Below are 19,823 nucleotides of genomic sequence, written 5' to 3'. Positions count from 1 at the left end.
AATTTGTGGTGTGTATTTTCACTGTTAACTGTTAACTTGAGAGTCCCAGTAGGCATTCATCTAATTTGTATAGACATGACTTTTTTGTGTTTCTGGTTGATTAAAATGATCTGAAGTATTAAAACTTTTGAAGATCGAATAAGTATACCAATTCAAATTGTAAGACATGAAAAATAGTAGTATGCTATTTCAACCATATTTAATATGGATATTCATTTCTTTAATTGGCTCCAATTAAAAGAAGTTAATAAGTCAAGTAACTGCACAAGCAGATCTTTTTACAGAATAGAAATCGCATGCTAATGGACTGGTGCAAGTGGTATATTTCTTATGTTGGCTACAATAATTATGCCAGTTTATTTGTCAACAACAACAATGAAAATACATCTTTATGTTTTGCACTTAGTACATTGCAGACAGGCACAGCTGCCACAGTTGACATATTAGTATACAAAAACAAATTTGATAAATCAATGAGACAGTTGTCTGGTGTCAAAACTGCACACTTCCAATAACAAATTTCTAAATGCTTAAATTTTGTCCTGCAACATAACCAATAATAATATTGGTTTCTGCAGTGTGATAGTCATTTAAAGTTAGGATTTTATGTTCTTAGATAGATGCTTTACAAAGTTCAAGACAAAATTTGATAACCTCGAGAATTTGCAATAGATAATTACAAATTGTCTTTGATCACCACAGTGATTCAACAGGCAGTTGCAGGATAGTAACACATACTTTAAACCCACAACAGAATTCACCGTGCAAAGGCACCTGTTATGAAGAAGTACTGAAAATCAGTAATGGCTTAAATTACGCGTATCACAGTACACAGCTCAGAACACTGACAACTTTACGTTCTAGATGTTCAAACACTGTTTAAAACTGCTTGGACTCAAAAGGCACACTTCTACACAGGAAGATACCTCTATATTATTTACAAGGCTATTGAACAAAGGTGAATCAAATGTACAAAGTGTTAACACCAATGTGTCATCTGGCAGTAGAAAAATTTTGGAATCTTTGCTGTGGTGCAATACTAGAAACTTTTAACAACATGCAGTTTTCCAAAAACTGAGGAATACTGAGCACAATGTATTTCTATATTGTACTTTATGTGCCTGAGTGAAGTTACTATGCTTCCTCATCTTTCAGGTCTAAAATCTCACTCACAAACTCTGAAACATTTACGTCCACATTCTGATGCTGAGTTAAGAAAGGATGCTTGAGCAGCTTTTCGTAGTTGGGTCTCTCTGTGAAGTCTTTCTGCAAGCTGAAACACAATGAAACAACACATTCACTTTTAAGGTTGTACTAGTACGCGCCAAAATGGTTCTTCCACAACCTTAAGATATCTAAACAATGGATAGTGGAGCTATCAAACTAATGCAAAAATACAAAAATAGCTGCCAAGCATACTGAATGTAATAATCCATTTATTCTATGCATGAGGTAAAAATCAAAAGCACTGAACACTTTACTTATGAAGGCATAAGTGCCTTTCGTAGAAAGGTTATATCAATTTTGGAATGTGTTCCAAATACATGTACTACTACATTTTACATAACTTAATAGTATTATATCTTTTGCTATTGCAAATTTACAGATTTGCAGCTACTCTCTTCTTTTTCTGCATCCATGAGGAGTGACACTTATGATCTGAGAAAAGCACTGCATGCACTCTGTGCTCCTGTGTGCACTTTATGAACATTGTGTTGCATCCACACATACTATCAACAATGTCTATGGTTCTCAAAGAAGCATTTTAATTCTGTATTATACTACAACTAGACATCTTTCAAGCAAATTTTCAATTTAATAACATAACTATTTTCAAAGAGGAAATAATACTTTTATAAAGATTTTTTCCCTGACATACAAAAATGTGACAACTTCTCTCTTACCACTGGCAGATGAAGTCTTCGAACTCTGGTGAGAATGTATCAGGAGGCAGTCTTGGTGCATCATCTTTCACAACTTGCTTCAATTGTTCAAATGGTGTACCCCATGTTTTATAGGGAAATTTGCCTGTGGCAAGTTCAATAAGAGAGATGCCTAGGCTCCAAACATCAGAGCGAATATCATACTGCGAAGGATTGCCTGTTGGGTCAATGCGCTCTGGCTGCAAGCGAAAAATAATATTTATTTATGCGTGCAGAAAACGTAAGGGAATTTGCACTCTTACATTTGCACACAAATGAACTTACTACTAATATGAAAGTCTGTGTTATATACACCCACAATCAAGATACAAAATAACTTCTATATAGATACTGTATTCTTGTTTAAGGTACAAAGCGATGTTTTCTAGGCATAAACGTCCTTTACAAGCAGCCCACAGCCATCAGATAGGAATTTGAGAGTACCCACAAATTCAAAAATTATAAGCTTACTTTACCGGACAATTCTACATATTACATGAATATTCACGCAATTTGTTTACACTGGAAAAAATTATCCTTTTAGATCACACACTACAGTTATTCTTCAGTATAATCAGTAAATTCAGGTAACTGTATTCGTGAAAAGCAGTTGCATATATCAAATTTACTGTTTTAATTGGAGACTATGGGATGATACCATACAACCAGCAGATTTAACACTTCATGCTTGGAGGTCAAGGATATACTCATGCCAATCATGTTCTTGCCCTGGCAGTAACCTCATTGTTTCACACCACGTAAGATTCTCAATGCAGTAAGGGAAAGGGGGGTGGGGCTGCATGGGTAATTAGTGGTACTATCTGGCTGACAGAATCCGAATTTTTCTTTTAACTGTTTACACGACATTACGTGTGTATTAAGTCATTATATCTCCACTCAAAAGAACTCGTCCATCAGAGTTGTTTGCCTAGTTTTACTTCAGAAAAAAAGTAATTTTGATTTTATTCTATTTACTGAGAAAATTTAGGACACCATGAGATGAGATGTGCCAGCTGTGGTGCTTTAAATAGTGACTATCAAATTTAGGCTAATTTGAATGAGATAACAGCAAATGAGGACACTAGAAACTAGTTTTGAGATTAAAATATTTTCAAAATAAAACAAAATGGAAGTATTATGCAACAAAAATATTAATATTTGGTCCCTTTGCTCCTGTGCTCCAGTACTTCTGATGAAACTCTGCACTTGCCACCCATCTGACTAGCAACCAAAGCTGATATTGCTATCGCACATTTCCACGTTCACATACTACAAAGGGCATTTTCAAGTAATCTCTGTGCCGCGAAAGCATCAGATCACACAAATCAAACTAATGAGTGAATGACAAAAGAAATGTATTGGTCATTCCATGTGAAGTGGCCAGATTTTGGAACAATCCCACCTTACCACCTCCGATTATGTTTATACAATGTGTCAAGTTCCCTAAAAGTGTTATAGGTAATTAAAACAAATACTTGGCTCTCACTATGCCATACTTGTCCTTAGGGGCTGCTTACATGAGAACTGTAGCAATTTCAGAAGAAGATGCAAATGTTTTCATCATTCTTCAGGTGGTGCCTTTCACAAAATGGCTTACATACATCCCTGATAATTGGTATACTAGTTCAATATTGTGGGTTGTAAAAGGTTTAGAAGTATTCACTGTACCAAAAACATTCAAAGTTATCAGGAAGTTACACTGTAATGGAAAATGTTCAAAGGTCAGGTAGAATTATTTCCTGAAGTAATTGTAGAAAGCTCTGAATTGGGGTATTTGTTTTGGGATGTCCTTGAGATAAATGAAAGTTAGATTTTCCAGAAAATAAGACACAATTACTGCAAATTTCTTCAATTGTAAAATTTTGCATGTACATATTTTAGCTAACACTTGGTATATCTGAAAACATACTATAAAGAAATTAGTTATCCATAGAGAAAAATGTGTAGCTTCTAATGAATGTTGAATTAACTGCATTAGGGGTGGTCCTCTTTACTGAAGTCACAAATAACCTAAATATCAAGGTTAAAAAATTTGGAGTGCACTATGCTTTCAATGATCAAGGCCCAGCTATTTCTGAACACTAAATACAGAATTGACAACTTATACAGTAAGGATCTTTGTACTCACAGCCATGTAGGGTTTACATCCTGCGTCAATAGTCTTTGCAACTGAATCAACAAGGTAACCAGAAATTCCAAAGTCACACATTTTCACTTCGCCCTTCCTGTTGATTAAAATGTTGGATGGTTTTACATCACGATGAATCACGCGCAGCTTCGAGTGCAGATAATGCAATGCACTAACAACCTAAATAAAAGGAAATAAACAAATTAGAAAACAACAAAACTAAAATGAATAGCAATACTGCTAAAGTATTTCACTTACACTAAATTGATTTATTAATTGTTTCTTGTTGAAGACATCATTCTGAAGCACTGAGTACACCACGCGCTGATCTCTGATCACAGGAAACTTTTCCAGCTAAGACTAGTATAAGAGAATTTATCATTATGATGTCACACACAGGTTGACAAATGTCTACCATCCACAGACAACTGGCCTCACAAGATACTTTCATAAGATGTTGGTGTAGATATTCTCTGTGTACATTGAAGTTATATGGAGAGGTTGGAATACAATAATGCCCATCAATGACACTAAAGGTGTCTCATTCTGATTCACCACCCTGCAGCCGAAATGACAACACTGGATATACTGCCCCCATTTCAACGGGGCAATACTCGAGATGACAATGTGAAACACCACATCATCAGGATCAAAGATGGATCCTGGACAGTCAGGAGAAGGACTGAATGCACTCTAATGCTAAGCACCTGCCACTGAGGTACTGTCCAGGAGACTTGGTATGGATTTGTTCAGTAGTATGGACTGTGGATTTTCCATGACAGACATCTAAGGTTATGACCCTTCATCAAGAAGACAAAAGTGCAAAGAGATCACCCATGACCTCTGTATGACGCCCTATTATAGTCCTGATGAGCATACTAATGATGGCGGCATCTTGTTTAAGGAAACTGACAGCCCATCCAACAATCACAAAGACTCGATGGGAGGGACTACATTTGATGCTCCCCATAGTGAAGAGGATGTGACAAGCCTCAAATGCAAGTACCCTACAGCAGCGCCATACAGAGGAAACTGACGTGAGCTAGATCTAGGATGCTGTAGTCAGTTCCAGAGAGAACTTCTGAAACATTTCTCCAGAAGGAGCAGCAATGCCACGAGTTGTGCTGCATGCAATGTTCGAGTAATGGTTAGTGTCACTGGCTGGCATGCTGCAAGTTGCCAGTTCAAATCCAATCCTGAGCAATTACTTGTTATTTATCATTTGTTGAAGGTACCCAAAATTTCTTGTGTTTGTAATATTTGCATATTTTGGAATATTTTATGTTTCTATAAATAACAGTGTTGTATGTCCAGGAGGTAATTCTGTTCTGTCTGAATATTTGCATCCATAATAAACGTGCTTTCAGAGCTAAGTGCTGTACTTAACATTGACGACCCAGTTTTCCGATTTGGACTCTACTGTGGTTACAACATGAGAACATACAGAAGTTCAGCTAATTTATGCTGCTCATAAGCTATTTAGTGTCTTAGCAGTATAAATCTGTAAATGTTTTTAGGATGACGATCTTTAGTTAAAGAACAATTAGGTAACTATGTAGTAATATGTTGAGAATATGCGAAGATCCCAAGAGCTTGGATGGAATTACTATTCTGGAACTGAAAAGGCAGTTTCATTTGAAAGAAGTAATTCAATATTCAACTCACTTGTTAATAAAATTATAACATCACACTTTTCTGTTTTGTGAGGCCATAGTGACTATTCATCGAAATTCGAACACATTAGCAACCCTTGAAACAGATGCTTCACTCCCTATCATATGTGGGACTTTGGACTGATACTCCTCTAAGGCTAATGAGACTGCTTGCTTGAAATTCAACTGGAGCACCTCAGACAAATAACACAAATGCTTCACCTTATGAAAACCACTCCATGACCAACACTAATTTTAATCATGTCCAAATTTAGCAATATTTCATTCACTGCCTCACCTCCATATTGAACCCATTGTTTGTTCACAAAACGAAATGAACATTTTTATATGCCTCAGATGTCTAAAACCATCTGGTCCATGAGGAGGTCGATATGTCAGCTAATGCTGAAGTCTGCCCACATCGTCAATCAACCTCCACCGTACTCTGACATTTACTGTAACCATTTGGGGCTGTTTTGAATGCTTTCTAGATGTAAATGCATTTGTCTTCACACTGAAGTCTTAGTATTAACTTATGATAGAAGACTTGGATACTTCATTTGCTACCTCTTATTGTGAATGAAGAGTTTCTACCAGTGCAAACTCCACTACAGATTTCAGCAAATTGTATGGATGCCAAATGCATATTTTGCTGTGGAATTTAATAAAATTTCTTGCAAGAGAATGCTCTTTGGTTGTTCATACACACTCATGCCCTGTATGCAACAACAGTCTGAACAAAGGAATAGTATATTTGTAACTTGGTTGTTTTTGAAAGTAGACAATTCTTAAATACCTATAAGTTCGAATACTGTTACAGGCTTTGTTTCCCGCTTTTATCTTTTCTTCAACATTAGTATCACTGATCAATGATGGGAGCAACTGACAACCTTGAAACATTTATTACATGCCTTCAGGTCATGTGATGGTTTTTTGGCCTTAGAATCAGTCATTACAATTTATTCTGTCTTGTTTTCATTTACAGCAAGTCCAACTTCGGCTTCTTGTAGCATAATCATTTCAGCCAGGGGGTTACCTTCATAGTCTCCAATGTCATTGAACTTAGCATATGACGAGTCCAGGGGAAAAACCTTATAAGTCTAAAATTCCAAAATTTCTGTTTTTTTTTTTCACAATTTAATAGACCAGCCAGTGTAGTTTCAGCTGGTTTTACAGAACTGGTCAAAAACCTGATGAGTCAAGGTATATTCTGATATCTTTTAAGCACATGCAGGCGAAAAACATTATAAGTCCATGCAAAATGGGAATATCCCGACAGGTCCAGAGAATGCAACAATAAAATTTTATGACTTAATGATTCCCAGCCTGCACAGGTTTGTTTTCACTAATGTTATCGACGTCTTATCATTGTTACCACAGTCATTGTTGTGTGTAAGTTGACCACTTTTGTTAGCTTTGTGGAGCTAGTGAAGGAAGTTAGATCTAGCATTCTATTCCGTATGTGTAAAATGATTACTTGCAAAGAAAACATAGAATGTCATCAAAGAAACTGACAAAGAAAAGGAAGAAGGATGGTCACATTAGAGATGCCGCCAAATGTTTAAGATCGCAGTCATATGAAACAGGAGAACCATGTAAAGAGCAAAACCAATTGTTTTGATATTGACAGTGATGAAAATAAAAGGATTATTATTAATAACATGAATCACTTTCAAAATCACGAACTAAACCTCTATTTAAGTGGTTTAATCACAGTGGTCCCTGTACAGCACAGGCGCCCTGGAAGAGAAGAGCAGGAAGCAAAGTTTCGTGATGCATCATATAAATTCAGTGTTTGTATTACCATTAATGGAAGTGTCCAAGAAGTACATGTGTGCAAGCAAGCATTTATGTCATTACATAGAATAAAGAAGGGCAGTGCAGATCATTTACTGAAGAAACTTAAATCCGGAGACCAACCTCTACGAGACAGCCAAAGGAAACACAGATCCCGCCCACAGGCTTTGAAAGCTGAAGCATGTGCAATAGTAACAGGGCACATTAAATCATTTAAAGGTCGTAACAGCCACTACAGTTTGACGAAGTAAGAAAAAATTTATCTACCAGAGTCTTTGAATATTAAAAAAAAAAATTTTCCATATGTTCAAGGAGACGTATCAGGATCAGAACATACCACACTATATTCAATTCAGATTTCAATATAAGTTTTGGGTATCCACGATCTGATACTTATGGCTCCTGCAATGACTATCCAGCCAAGAAGAAAAATGTGGAGAAGGAACCGACTAACATCATCTGTTGAAAATAAAGTAAGGCTTCATTCCGAACTTCAATCCAATGAAACAGCCTATGAGTTGCATCTCAGAAAACAAAAAGTGTTCTATGACAGGAAAAAAAAAGTCAAGGATGGAATGTCAAAAAATCCATCAAAGGTTGCAATTACGATGACTTTCTTTGTCCAAATATGATGACAAATGAAGATTATAATAAACGACAGCTTTCTGTATTTATATTCAATGTTCATGTTTTGGCAACAGGGGACAGCTATTTTTACATGTATCTAGAGAGCATATGCCGAAAAGGAGCAGACGAAGTTCCATCGTTCCTTCATCATTTTGTGCACAATTTTCTAAATCCAGAAGTCAGAGATCTGGGGATGATCTGTGACTTTAGCAGAGGGCAAAACAAGAATGTCACTGTGTTCAGATTCCTTCATCATCTGGTCGATACAGGAAAACCGATTGAACTATGTAAAGATGACATTCACCATAAGAGGTCATTCGTACCTCGAATGTGATAAAAATATTGGTATGATAGACCAAACTCAGGAATGTCAAATTCCAAAGGACTGGTGTCAGGTTTTACAGAATTTACACACACACACACACACACACACACACACACACACACACACACACACACACACACACACACACACCCCCTTCACCTTTTGTCATCATTGATGTTGAGGAGCAACCAGAAATAATCAAATGCTGGACAGAGCATCTGGATAATACAATATACAAGAAGAAACTCCCTATCCTGTACAGGCCAATAAGAGAACTGGAAGTCACACGAGCCGGCCGGTATGGCCGAGCGGTTCTAAGCAGTTCAGCCTGGAACCGCACGTCCACTACGGTCACATGTTTGAATCCTGCCTCGGGCATGGATGTGTGTGATGTCCTTAGGTTAGTTAGGTTTAAGTAGTTCTAAGTTCTAGGTGTCAAGTCCCATAGAGCTCAGAGCCATTTGAACCATTTTTGGAAGTCACGCGACACCATGCAGCACTGGTTCAGTATAGAGGAAGCTATAATGGAGCATATGAGCAAGCTTCATTACTTCTTTGTGGAAAAAAAGGGTAAGATTCCAGTCTGAAAGAAGGTAAGTTCAGCCTACACACTGCTAAATATGAAGGTATAGTAATTCTTTTACAGCAATATGATTTCAAAGTTTTTATTATTTACAGAAGTATGTATTTTTTTAGTATTAGGCATATAGCTATTTAAATTAAGAGATTCTGATTTTATGCAGGTGCTTCTAATAATTTCCGGGTATGCAGCCGGATCCCGTGATCTTAAAATATCTGCTGTGAAATACAGAGATTTACAAGACTTGAAAAGATTTAGCCGTAGCGAAGTGCAAGTGTATTTTGATAGTCTTTTGTATTAATCCACCATTGAAAAAGTGCAGGGCCATTTATAGAAGAATATTAAATGATTATATGAGACAATGAGAACAATTGTCACAAATGGGGGAAAGAAATACAGTAGAAGAAGAATGGGTAGCTCTGAAGGATGAAGTAGTGAAGGCAACAGAGGATCAAGTAGGTAAAAAGACGAGGGCTAGTAGAAATCCTTGGGTAACTGAAGAAATATTGAATTTAATTGCTGAAAGGAGAAAATATAAAAATGCAGTAAATGAAGCAGGCAAAAAGGAATACGAATGTCTCACAAATGAGATCGACAGGAAGTGCAAAGTGGCTAAGCAGGGATGGCTAGAGGACAAATGTAACGATGTAGAAGCTTATCTCACTAGGGGTAAGATAGATACAGCCTACATGAAAATTAAAGAGACCTTGGGAGAGAAGAGAACCACTTGTATGAACATCAAGAACTCAGATGGAAACCCCGTTCCAAGCAAAGGAGGGAAAGCAGAAAGGTGGAAGGAGTATATAGAGGGTCTATACAGGGGCGACGTACTTGAGGACAATATTATGGAAATGGAAGAGAATCTAGATGAAGATGAAATGGGAGATACTAGACTGTATGAAGAGTTTGACAGAGCAATGAAAGACCTGAGTTGAAACAAGGCCCCGAGAGTAGACAACATTCCATTAGAACTACTGACGGCCTTGGGAGAACCAATCCAGACAAAACTCTGGCATCTGGTGAGCAAGATGTATGAGACAGGGGAAATACCCTCAGACTTCAAGAAGAATATAATAATTCCAATCACAAAGAAAGCAGGCATTGACAGATGTGAAAATTACAAACAATCAGTTTAATAAGTCACAGCTGCAAAATACTAACGCGAATTCTTTACAAACGAATGGAAAAAGTAGTAGAAGCCAACCTTGGGGAGGATCAGTTTGGATTCCACAGAAATATTGGAACACGTGAGGCAATACTGACCTTACGACTTCTCGTAGAAGATAGATAAGGAAAGGAAAACTTACATTTCTAGCATTTGTAGACTTAGAGAAAGCTTTTGAGAATGTTGACTGGAATACTCTCTTTCAAATTCTGAAGGTGGCAGGGGTAAAATACAGGGAGCGAAAGGCTATTTTCAATTTGTACAGAAACCAGATGGCAGTTGTACGAGTCAAGGGGCATGAAAGGGAAGCAGCAGTTGGGAAGGGAGTGAGGACAGGGTTGTAGCCTCTCCCCGATATTATTCAATCTGTATATTGAGCAAGCAGTAAAGGTAACAAAAGAAAAATTTGGAGTAGGTATTAAAATCCATGGAGAAGAAATAAAAATTTTGAGGTTCGCCGATGACATTGTAATTCTGTCAGAGACAGCAAAGGACTTGGTAGAGCAGTTGAACGGAACGGACAGTGTCTTGAAAGGAGGATATACAATGAACATCAACAAAAGCAAAATGAGGATAATGGAATGTAGTCTAATTAAGTTGGGTGATGCTGAGGGAAGTAGATTAGGAAATGAGACACTTAAAGCAGTAAAGGAGTTTTGCTATTTGGGGAGCAAAATAACTGATGATGGTTGAAGTAGAGAGGATATAAAATGTAGACTGGCAATGGCAAGGAAAGCGTTTCTGAAGAAGAGAAATTTGTTAACATCGAGTATAGATTTAAGTGTCAGGAAGTCGTTTCTGAAAGTATTTGTATGGAGTGTAGCCATGTACGGAAGTGAAACATGGACGATTATTCCAGAGGTATTTTCAAAAAACACCATTTTCAAACACATTTCATCAGTATCAAAGTACATGGCAGACAAATCAAGAAATGTGAGATCTGTAAAAGGGGTCTTTTGAAGACCAGATCCCTATTATGATCATTCTGCAGAAGCAGCTCATGTTCAAATAGTGCAGTCATTTTATCTGGAAGACAAATGGGACTGCTCTCACCAGAGCGCCAACAAAAAAGACACTATAACTGTAACAGTTGATAGCCAAAAAGTTGTCAGAGTGAAGAAGTACATGACTCGCAATATTAAAGAAACTTTTGCAATTTATAAGAGCAGCTATAGAACTTCAGATATTAGAAGATCAAAATTTTGTGTACTACGACCTAAGTGGGTATTTCCACACCCACCTAGAGAAAAAAATTTATGTTTGTACTGTGCTAATTTTGAAATTCGTGTGGTAACTTCGAAGAACTCACTGAAGCAAGTGACCAGCACTGATTTGGCGTGTGAAGTGATTAGTAGTCTGTGACGCAAAGAGGGAGACTTGTTTGTTTCACGAATGTGCTGATGGAGAGACTTGTTTGTTTCGCGAATGTGGTGACTGTCCTGGAAAGGGAGGACTGTCTTCACAGACACTTGGCCTGGAAGACATAGCAGATAACTCTGCATAAATTATATATGCGGCATGGAAGGAAAATAAACTAATTAAGAAAACTGTTGCCTTTGACAGTTTCATTGATCAACTTGGCAAATGATCAGTGACAGCAGTAACACACCAGCATCTGAAGAAATTGCAACAACAGCACATTGCAGAAGTGAAAGGGTGTGTACAGGCTGAAGAACTACTTTTAGTGCTTCACTGTAATTTTGCTGAGAACAGGTCTGTAATTCTGCCACAAGAAGTACAAGGTTATCTTTGGAGTACTGACCAGGTTTCAATTTTTTAAAGGAGCAACTGACACATTTTCAAAACAAGACCCCAAGTGTTGCAGTTACAGGTGATGACACACGACATGACTCAGCACATGCTTTGCTAGAAATGCGCAAAATTCTTCAACTGCAAACAGAGGCAGATAAGATCATCATTATTTCTCATGGTGCTCCTAATCATTTTAAAAATCATTACCAGATGTTTGAATTGAGTTAAGTCACTTGTGCTGACTGGGTGTACGGTGCCACTGGTCACAGAAAGGAGCCTTGTGATGGTGTATGAGGCCTGCTGAAGCACCATGCTACAAAACAATCTTTTAAGACCAAATACAGCTGCAATTCAGAATGCTGAGGATTTTACAAGAGTCGTAAAGTCTTACACATCCACATCCCTCATGCTTTTGTACAAAGCTGAAATCGAAGAATTTCGTGAGCAGGAAAAAGAAGAATGGTCCAAACAAGCTACTCCTCTGAAAGGAATTCAAAAGACACATTTTTGGACTCAAAGTGATGGGCAAACTCATATTGCACACACTTTAAAGACCAAGAAAGAAGAAATTTCGTTCGTTTGGCCAACATCTCAGGAACAGCAGGGTAATATTCTGATTCACAACCTGAGAAGGGGGATGTGTGTGTGTGTGTGTGTGTGTGTGTGTGTGTGTGTGTGTGTGTGTGTGACTGGTAGATTTCAGGTATTATAGACACCAGTTAAACGAAATTGTAGTGAACTTTATGCTACCATGGGTACCAGCTGCTGGATATAGGTTTCCAGCTGAAGGACAGCAACAATACTATCAGTACTCAATTCCTGTTCACAATGTTTTGAAGATTATAATTGCTCCAGTTCGTATTGGTTCAATAGGACAGCATCACTATATCAAAGGAAGATACTGAAGCAATGGAGCACATTTTCAGTTCATTGACTGGCTAATTTCAGTACAAAACAGAGTGCAAAGAAGTTGTATAAATTGAAATTTGATTCTTGGAACCACTTAAAATGCTTTAAAAATGAGTCCCTTACTTATCTTTCAAAACTAGAATTATGTTGAATAAGGCTAGGTTTTGATTTTTTATGAGCCTGTCATGTAATAATGTGGTAGTAAAAGAGGTTTTATGTACGACAAAAAATTCGATTGTTTATAAACCCTGTTCAACCAAAAAGTGGAAGCTCTCCTTTTCAGCAAATGCAGAACCATATACTACTAGTCAACAGAAAAAAAGAAAAAATCAAAATTTTGTTGATTTGCATTTTTAAAATTTTCCATAAATTATAAAAAAGTTAGGAACACTATAGTAAAAGAACTTTACAATAAAATATCTAGAACTGTCCCAGAGACACAGCATTTTTAAAAAATTTCCAAAAACCACATCTTTAAAATGGTATGCGCAGCATTATCTTTGGAGGGCTGTAACTCAGAGCAGAATTTTTTTTTTTTTTTTTGGAGGAAACAAAAAAAAATGTGTTCCTTGGAGAAGAAATAAAAACTTTGAGGTTCACCGATGACATTGTATTCATGTCAGAGACAGCAAAGGACCTGGAAGAGCAGCTGAACAGAATGGACAGTTATCTTGAAAGGAGGGTATAAGATGAACATCAATAAAACCTAAGCAAGGATAATGGAATGTAGTCGAATTAAATCGGGTGATGCTGTGGGAATTAGATTAGGAAATGAGACGCTTAAAGTAGAAAAGGAGTTTTGCTGTTTAGGGAACAAAATAACTCATGATGGTTGAAGCAGAGAGGATATAAAATGTAGTCTGGCAATGGCAAGAAAAGCGTCTCTGAAGAAGAGAAATTTGTTAACATCGAGTATAGTAACAGGAAGTCATTTCTGAAAGTATTTGTATGGAGTGTAGCCATGTATGTAAGTGAAACATGTACGATAAATAGTTTGGACAAGAAGAGAATAGAAGCTTTCAAAATGTGGTGTTACGGAAGAATGCTGAAGATTAGATGGGTAGATCACATAACTAATGAGGAGGTATTGAATAGAATTGGAAAGAAGAGACATTTGTGGCACAACTTGACAAGAAGAAGGGATCGGTTGGAAGGGCATATTCTGAGGCATCAAGGGATCATCAATTTAGTGTTGGAGGGCAGTGTGGAGGGCAAAAATTGTAGAGGGAGACCAAGAGATGAATACACTAAGCAGATTCAGAAGGATGTGGGCTGCAGTGGATACTGGGAGATGAAGCTTGCACAGGATAGAGTAGCATGGAGAGCTGCAACGAACCCGTCTCTGGACTGAAGACGACGACGACGACATGCCTTTGGTTTCCATTATTTCATACATTTCTCTAAGGATTTTTACATCTCTTACCACAATTGCAATATTGCCTGCATATGCACATATCTGATTGTACTTCATCATTACCGTTCCTCTCGTCTATTTTTCTTTTTTCCCCCCTATCAGACAAGCAGTGGTAAGTTAAACAGGACTGCAGGGAGACCATCAGCCTGTTTCACTCATCTTTAACGTTAAAAGCTCTGTCATTTTGTTGTTCACCTTTACTTTTGCCTTTGTGGCCTTCAATGTAAATTCACCTACCCTCCTTTGCTCATCTTAGGTCCCGAAGACTTTCAGGGCTTTATACAATGCTGAATGTTTGAGATTAAGTTACAACCATGAAATACAAGGTGTTATGCAAGTGAAGGACATATTGAAGTTGGTTGAATCTCTAACAATACAGTAGTTAGGGCATGTGGAGAAGATGAGAGATGACAGGATGCCTAAATGATTAATAAGAGGCACACTGTATTCCACCAGAAGGAAGGACCAACCAAGTGCTGGATGGCTGGACAATGTGTTGGCTGATCTCACCAAGATGAAAATTCAAGGATGAGAAAACCAGAGAAGAGTGAAGTATGTAGGCAGCTTGTTGAGGAGACCAAGGGTCATCAAAGGCTGTAACGTGAAAGAAGACACGTTCCAATGCTTCAAATACTTCAAGAGCACGAGACAATAACTAAACTCAAATTGAAGACATGAAATTTGATCCCAGACTTTTTTCACGCAACTTTAAAGAAATCTTGTGAATTTATATATATCTCAAATTTTCAATGGTGTTCAAATTACATATCATTTTGGTCTCTCATTGTTTTGCTTGCTGCAGAGGGCAAAATTATACATTATTCATGGTTAATTTCTCCTGGACTTCTTGCACCTACTATTTGTCACTAATGAGATTTATGAACATGAACTTGAATAATGTAGATGATTCAAAAACAAAAATGATAAAAAAACTGGCCCTACAATAAATTTTTTGAAGTTGTGGTGCTGCTAGTCTTATTGACATGAATCCCTTTTATATTTTCATCTCAATTTCTTCCACAAATTGTCCCATCTTTCACTTGTGCCCTCTACAACATGCCACTATTTGGTATGATGAATGTTGCTAAGTGTGGAAAACCAAATGCTGAGAAGATGACTAGTATCACTGACATCAATAACTGATTAGCTGTATTCAAGAATTACACAACACAATGACATTATGGTAGTCTTTCAGTGTAACATTTCTCTAAATATTTTGAATTTCTATTTTGTGACTGAAAAGTGTCTAAGTATAAACTTCTCCATCAAGAACAGAAAAAAATATCCGACAGTAGAACCTCGATTTAAATGGACTGAAGACAAACAGGGCACGACAATTATATAAAACAGGAGGAACTACAAAAAAACAAAAAGTAGTTTTGGTGAATTTGAATCTTTGAGGCTGAAGTTATGAAAAATTTTGGTACTATTAAAGTACAGTGGACAAATTAAATAGGGGATCACTTAAAATATTTGACACACCGTCAACCAACAAATTTTGCATGTATCGGGTTTGGCTTTAATCATCATCATTATTATTATTAGAGGTGGAGGAGGACTTCCACTGTTCCCTACATATGCCTGATAAGAAAGGCAGTTATCAAGTACTGAAGCTACATGCCTCTTCAATGCTCATTTCCTCATCTTTTATGTATGAATAAAGGTAGCGTGTAATGTCTAAATAACGAGAATTACCAAAATTGTTTCTTATCAAACCATCTCTGACAGCTAATATGAAGATGTCTGGCAGATGCCCAGATGAAATGTTGTGCATGGTACAAAATGATGGCAAACTACATTCCCAAATCATCAAGCAGATAAAAGAAAGTGGAACACAGCATTAAGTAGCATAGATCTATGGAGAGTCTCAAATGATGTGTTTCAAATTTTCTTCCCTTTCAAATTGTAAGTAACTAATTATAAGTAATCAGAAAAAGGTTGCAGGTAATCTGCATGCATGCAAACATGCAAAGAACCTCATTTCCCCATTTCTGATTCTTCTACACTTCTATCACGTTTTACCTCGTCTTTCACTTTTAATGTGTTATTTCTCTGGTTTTTAGATATTTCATGTTGTTAATACTTCAGTGTCATCCTGTCTGGTCATACCATTGGTTCCTGGCTAACTTCCACTCCTACTACTTGGAAAGTCTTATTTCCTTTAACCATAATACCACCCCCCCCCCCCCCCCCACCCAGCACCTTCAAAACCTTTCTCTAGCTAGGAACGGAGCACCATGTTCACAAAGCTACAAAAGAAGATCAATTCTACATATATTTATCAATCCACTTATCCACTTCTATACACATTTGTCAATCTGTTTTATCAGTAAGTAGACTTTATCCTATTTATTCCCTTGTAACTTACACACTCTAGTCTGATAACATTGCCTACGTTGCAATTGACAGTGCATGTATGTATGAAATAAAATACAGATTCAACAGTTCATTTTTAAGCAACTACTAATTTTCAAAACAATTATAAACAAACTTAGATGTAGATACTTACTGCAAATGTTATCTTGCAAAGGATATCTTCTGGGATTGTGCGATCATGCTTGTACACTTTGACATAAAATTTGTCAAGACTTGTGTCCATAACCTCCATGCAAATCCATACGTCACCCTCTCGAAATAATGCACCATAGAATTGGACTGTATATGGGCAATCAGAAGAGCGCATCGAGATATCTAGATCCATAAGCAGTCTTTTCTGTTCTTGGGTATTCACAGTAGCAGCTATTCTCTGGAAAACAGACACGAAAAGTAAATAAACTGACTTAAATTAACAACAAATTAACTGCTTTTATACAGGTAATGTATCTCAAATCTAAATAAATTAATAATGTCTAAAAGAAAATCACGAAGCTATGAACAGAATTCCATTTACAACATCAGAACTAAATAAATTCATTTAAGGCATCTAAAGCAAATTTTGATTTTCATATTTTTTCACTGCAATTAAAAAATCATTGGAGTTTATGTCCAAAGTCTTATTCAAATTGCCAAATAATATTTACATGCAACATATTTTCCTCTGTCTCTAGTCTTCAATTCGCATAAGCCAGACAACTGAACAAAACACAGTGTGATCCTGTCTGGTCATACCATTGGTCCCTGGGCAACTTTCACACCTACTCCTTGGAAAGTCATATTTCCTTTAACCACAATAACACCCCCCCCCCCCCCCCCAGCACCTTCAAAACCCCTTCCTCTAGCCAGGAATGGAGCACCATGTTCACAAAGCACGCTGTTCGGGAGTGGAATGGTAGAGAGATAGTATGATTGTGGTTCGATGAACCCTCTGCCAAGCACTTAAGTGTGAATTGCAGAGTAATCATGTAAATGTAGATATGGATGTACATGATATTTGCTATCTTTAATTTAATATTTTGTGAGAACTGATACGTTTTCATACTACCAAGATTCTGACCACCCATCAAATCACAGGGCACTTTTAGCTTTAGTTACACAAAACAACTCTGTATGTTGCCTAAAACTTTATAACCACTCTATATTAAGCATCAATTTTGTTTTGCACATATCTGACACTAATAAAAGTTAATCACAATCTGTTTCTCTGGCAATGAATGGCTTTTGCTATGCATGTTCATACATACCGCTATTTTGAAAGAAGGAGAGGGGGGCAGGGGAAGGGGGGGAGTGAGGGAGGGGGAAAGAGGGAGGGAGGATAATTTTACAACCAAAGGTAAGGAAACTCATTTTCAGTTTTATAAAGCAAAATAGTACTTCACCAAGTGGTGGTAGAAGACACACATAAAAGACAGTTGTAACTGTCAAGCTTTTGGAGCCAGCGGCTCCTTTTTCTGGCAGAAGGGTTGAAGGGAAAGGAACAGGGGTGAAGGAAAAGGAATGGAGAGGTCTAGGAAAAGGTGTAGATTTTGGGAAAGTAACCCAGAACCACAGGTCAGGAGAGACTTACCATACAGGATGAAAATGAAAGACTGTCCTTCCTTACAGGTGTAAGGAACTCTAGAATTTATTTAATTTAGGGAAAAAAATGAATGAGCTGCTACATTTTAAACTTCGCGTTAGAAAAAACGCGAATTTTATATTTAATTATCTGAATTTTTACCACCGTTTTTAACAGATTTGGATAAATCTAGAGTTCATGCACCTGTAAGTATGGCTTGGATGCTATGCAAAATTCATTGAAGAATCTCTCTTACTTATAAAGAAAAGTGTACCTGTAGCAACAAATGCAGCCAATGGTAAGTGAAAAAAATTGAAGAAATTCCACAATTAAAAATATTTATTTTGTTATGTTTTTGAACTTCCACTTCTATGAGAGTGGATCCTGAATTCTTCCTGGTCACCCTGACAAAGTTTTATGAATTTATTTGTAAAAGTATAGACACTGGAAATTAAAATGCCCTGTGGTGCCTCTCCTGCTCTAAGTTGGCCCGTTTGTCATCCTACCCCCTTTTAACATGCTTTATTTCACTTGTAATACAAAATCCAATTCACAAAAAAGTGAGAGACCAAAAGCTGTGGTTCATACAGCAAGTATTTCCCAAAAGATCTGTTAAAAAGATGGTAAATATTGCATAGGCTTACAACTTCTTTAAGCTACAATTATTAGGAAACTGACAACTTTTTCAAGATTTTCCCTTGTGTTCATGAACCAGTCCCCTTAAGTGAATTTTCCTCCTCACTGTTTCTTCAATTAGAGGCTACATTTTATTCACGCAAGTTTCAATTACTCTGAATGACCTGAGAAATAAACTTAATTTTCAGTTGCTGAAACTTTTCATGCACAAACAGCTTCCTCCAAAAAAGTCTCTATTACTCCACGCATGAATAACAGAAGTGACATACACGAAAAGGGTGAAGAATATTTTATAGTTCTGATTCACTAAATCAAATTATTATCACATATATCAGTTCAGAATTTTCCCTGAGATGAAATAAGTGGGTTTGATGTAAAAGCAGATGCCACTATTACAATGTTGTGTAAATCTGCAAAACTATTGAAGGCTATAGTAGACTACCATACGCAAGCATAGATGGAAGGTAGTTTTCCTAGTAGCTTTGGCCAGTTAAGATTGTAACCACATTACCTATACATTAGGTGTGTTGCATACCTATCATGTCACCTCATTTCAATCCCCTTGTTTGCGCATGTGATCAGTCCGTTACTCAACTCATCTAGAGACTGGAAGTGGTGAATCATCTAGAAACTGAGTGAGGATATAGAAAGTGTTCCATAACCTATGAAACATTTTTGTTATACATAATTATCCTTCTGTCTGTTCCTTAAAAATAAACAGTATTTATAGCAAAATTGAAACTGACAATGTTTAATTCAGGTTTTATTTGAAAACTGGATTTGAAATGTGAAACAAAGGGATACTTTAGTAAAGAAAAAATTCTCAAAACACACGTCAAACATCACTTCAATATTTTGTTGAGCTTATTTAAAACATGTTTCTGGTTTTCATAAACAACTTTCATACTTATAAACAATAACAGGAAACACTTGCCTTTGATATTAGGAATATTCTATTGAGTACAAAATAACAGCAACAATC

At 36.9% G+C, this 19,823-nt stretch overlaps 1 protein-coding gene across 2 annotated transcripts in view; it reads right to left on the bottom strand.

The window, feature by feature from the left end:
* Nucleotides 1-322: 322 nt before the first annotated feature.
* The window catches only part of LOC126334719 (dual specificity mitogen-activated protein kinase kinase 6), a 41,143-nt gene continuing 21,642 nt past the window's right edge, over nucleotides 323-19,823 (bottom strand). For both annotated transcript variants that reach the window (XM_049997241.1, XM_049997242.1), the window contains 4 exons: nucleotides 16,781-17,017; nucleotides 4,051-4,230; nucleotides 1,905-2,122; nucleotides 323-1,273 (listed from right to left, as the gene is read on the bottom strand). In XM_049997241.1, the coding sequence (XP_049853198.1) occupies nucleotides 1,135-1,273; nucleotides 1,905-2,122; nucleotides 4,051-4,230; nucleotides 16,781-17,017 (774 nt within the window). In that variant the 3' untranslated portion in view covers nucleotides 323-1,134. The remainder of the gene's footprint in view (nucleotides 1,274-1,904; nucleotides 2,123-4,050; nucleotides 4,231-16,780; nucleotides 17,018-19,823) is intronic.

Source organism: Schistocerca gregaria, chromosome 2, assembly GCF_023897955.1.
Source record: "Schistocerca gregaria isolate iqSchGreg1 chromosome 2, iqSchGreg1.2, whole genome shotgun sequence".
NCBI lineage: Eukaryota > Metazoa > Arthropoda > Insecta > Orthoptera > Acrididae > Schistocerca > Schistocerca gregaria.
Note: the sequence above shows the minus strand (reverse complement) of the source record. Positions and strands in the feature narration are given on the sequence as shown.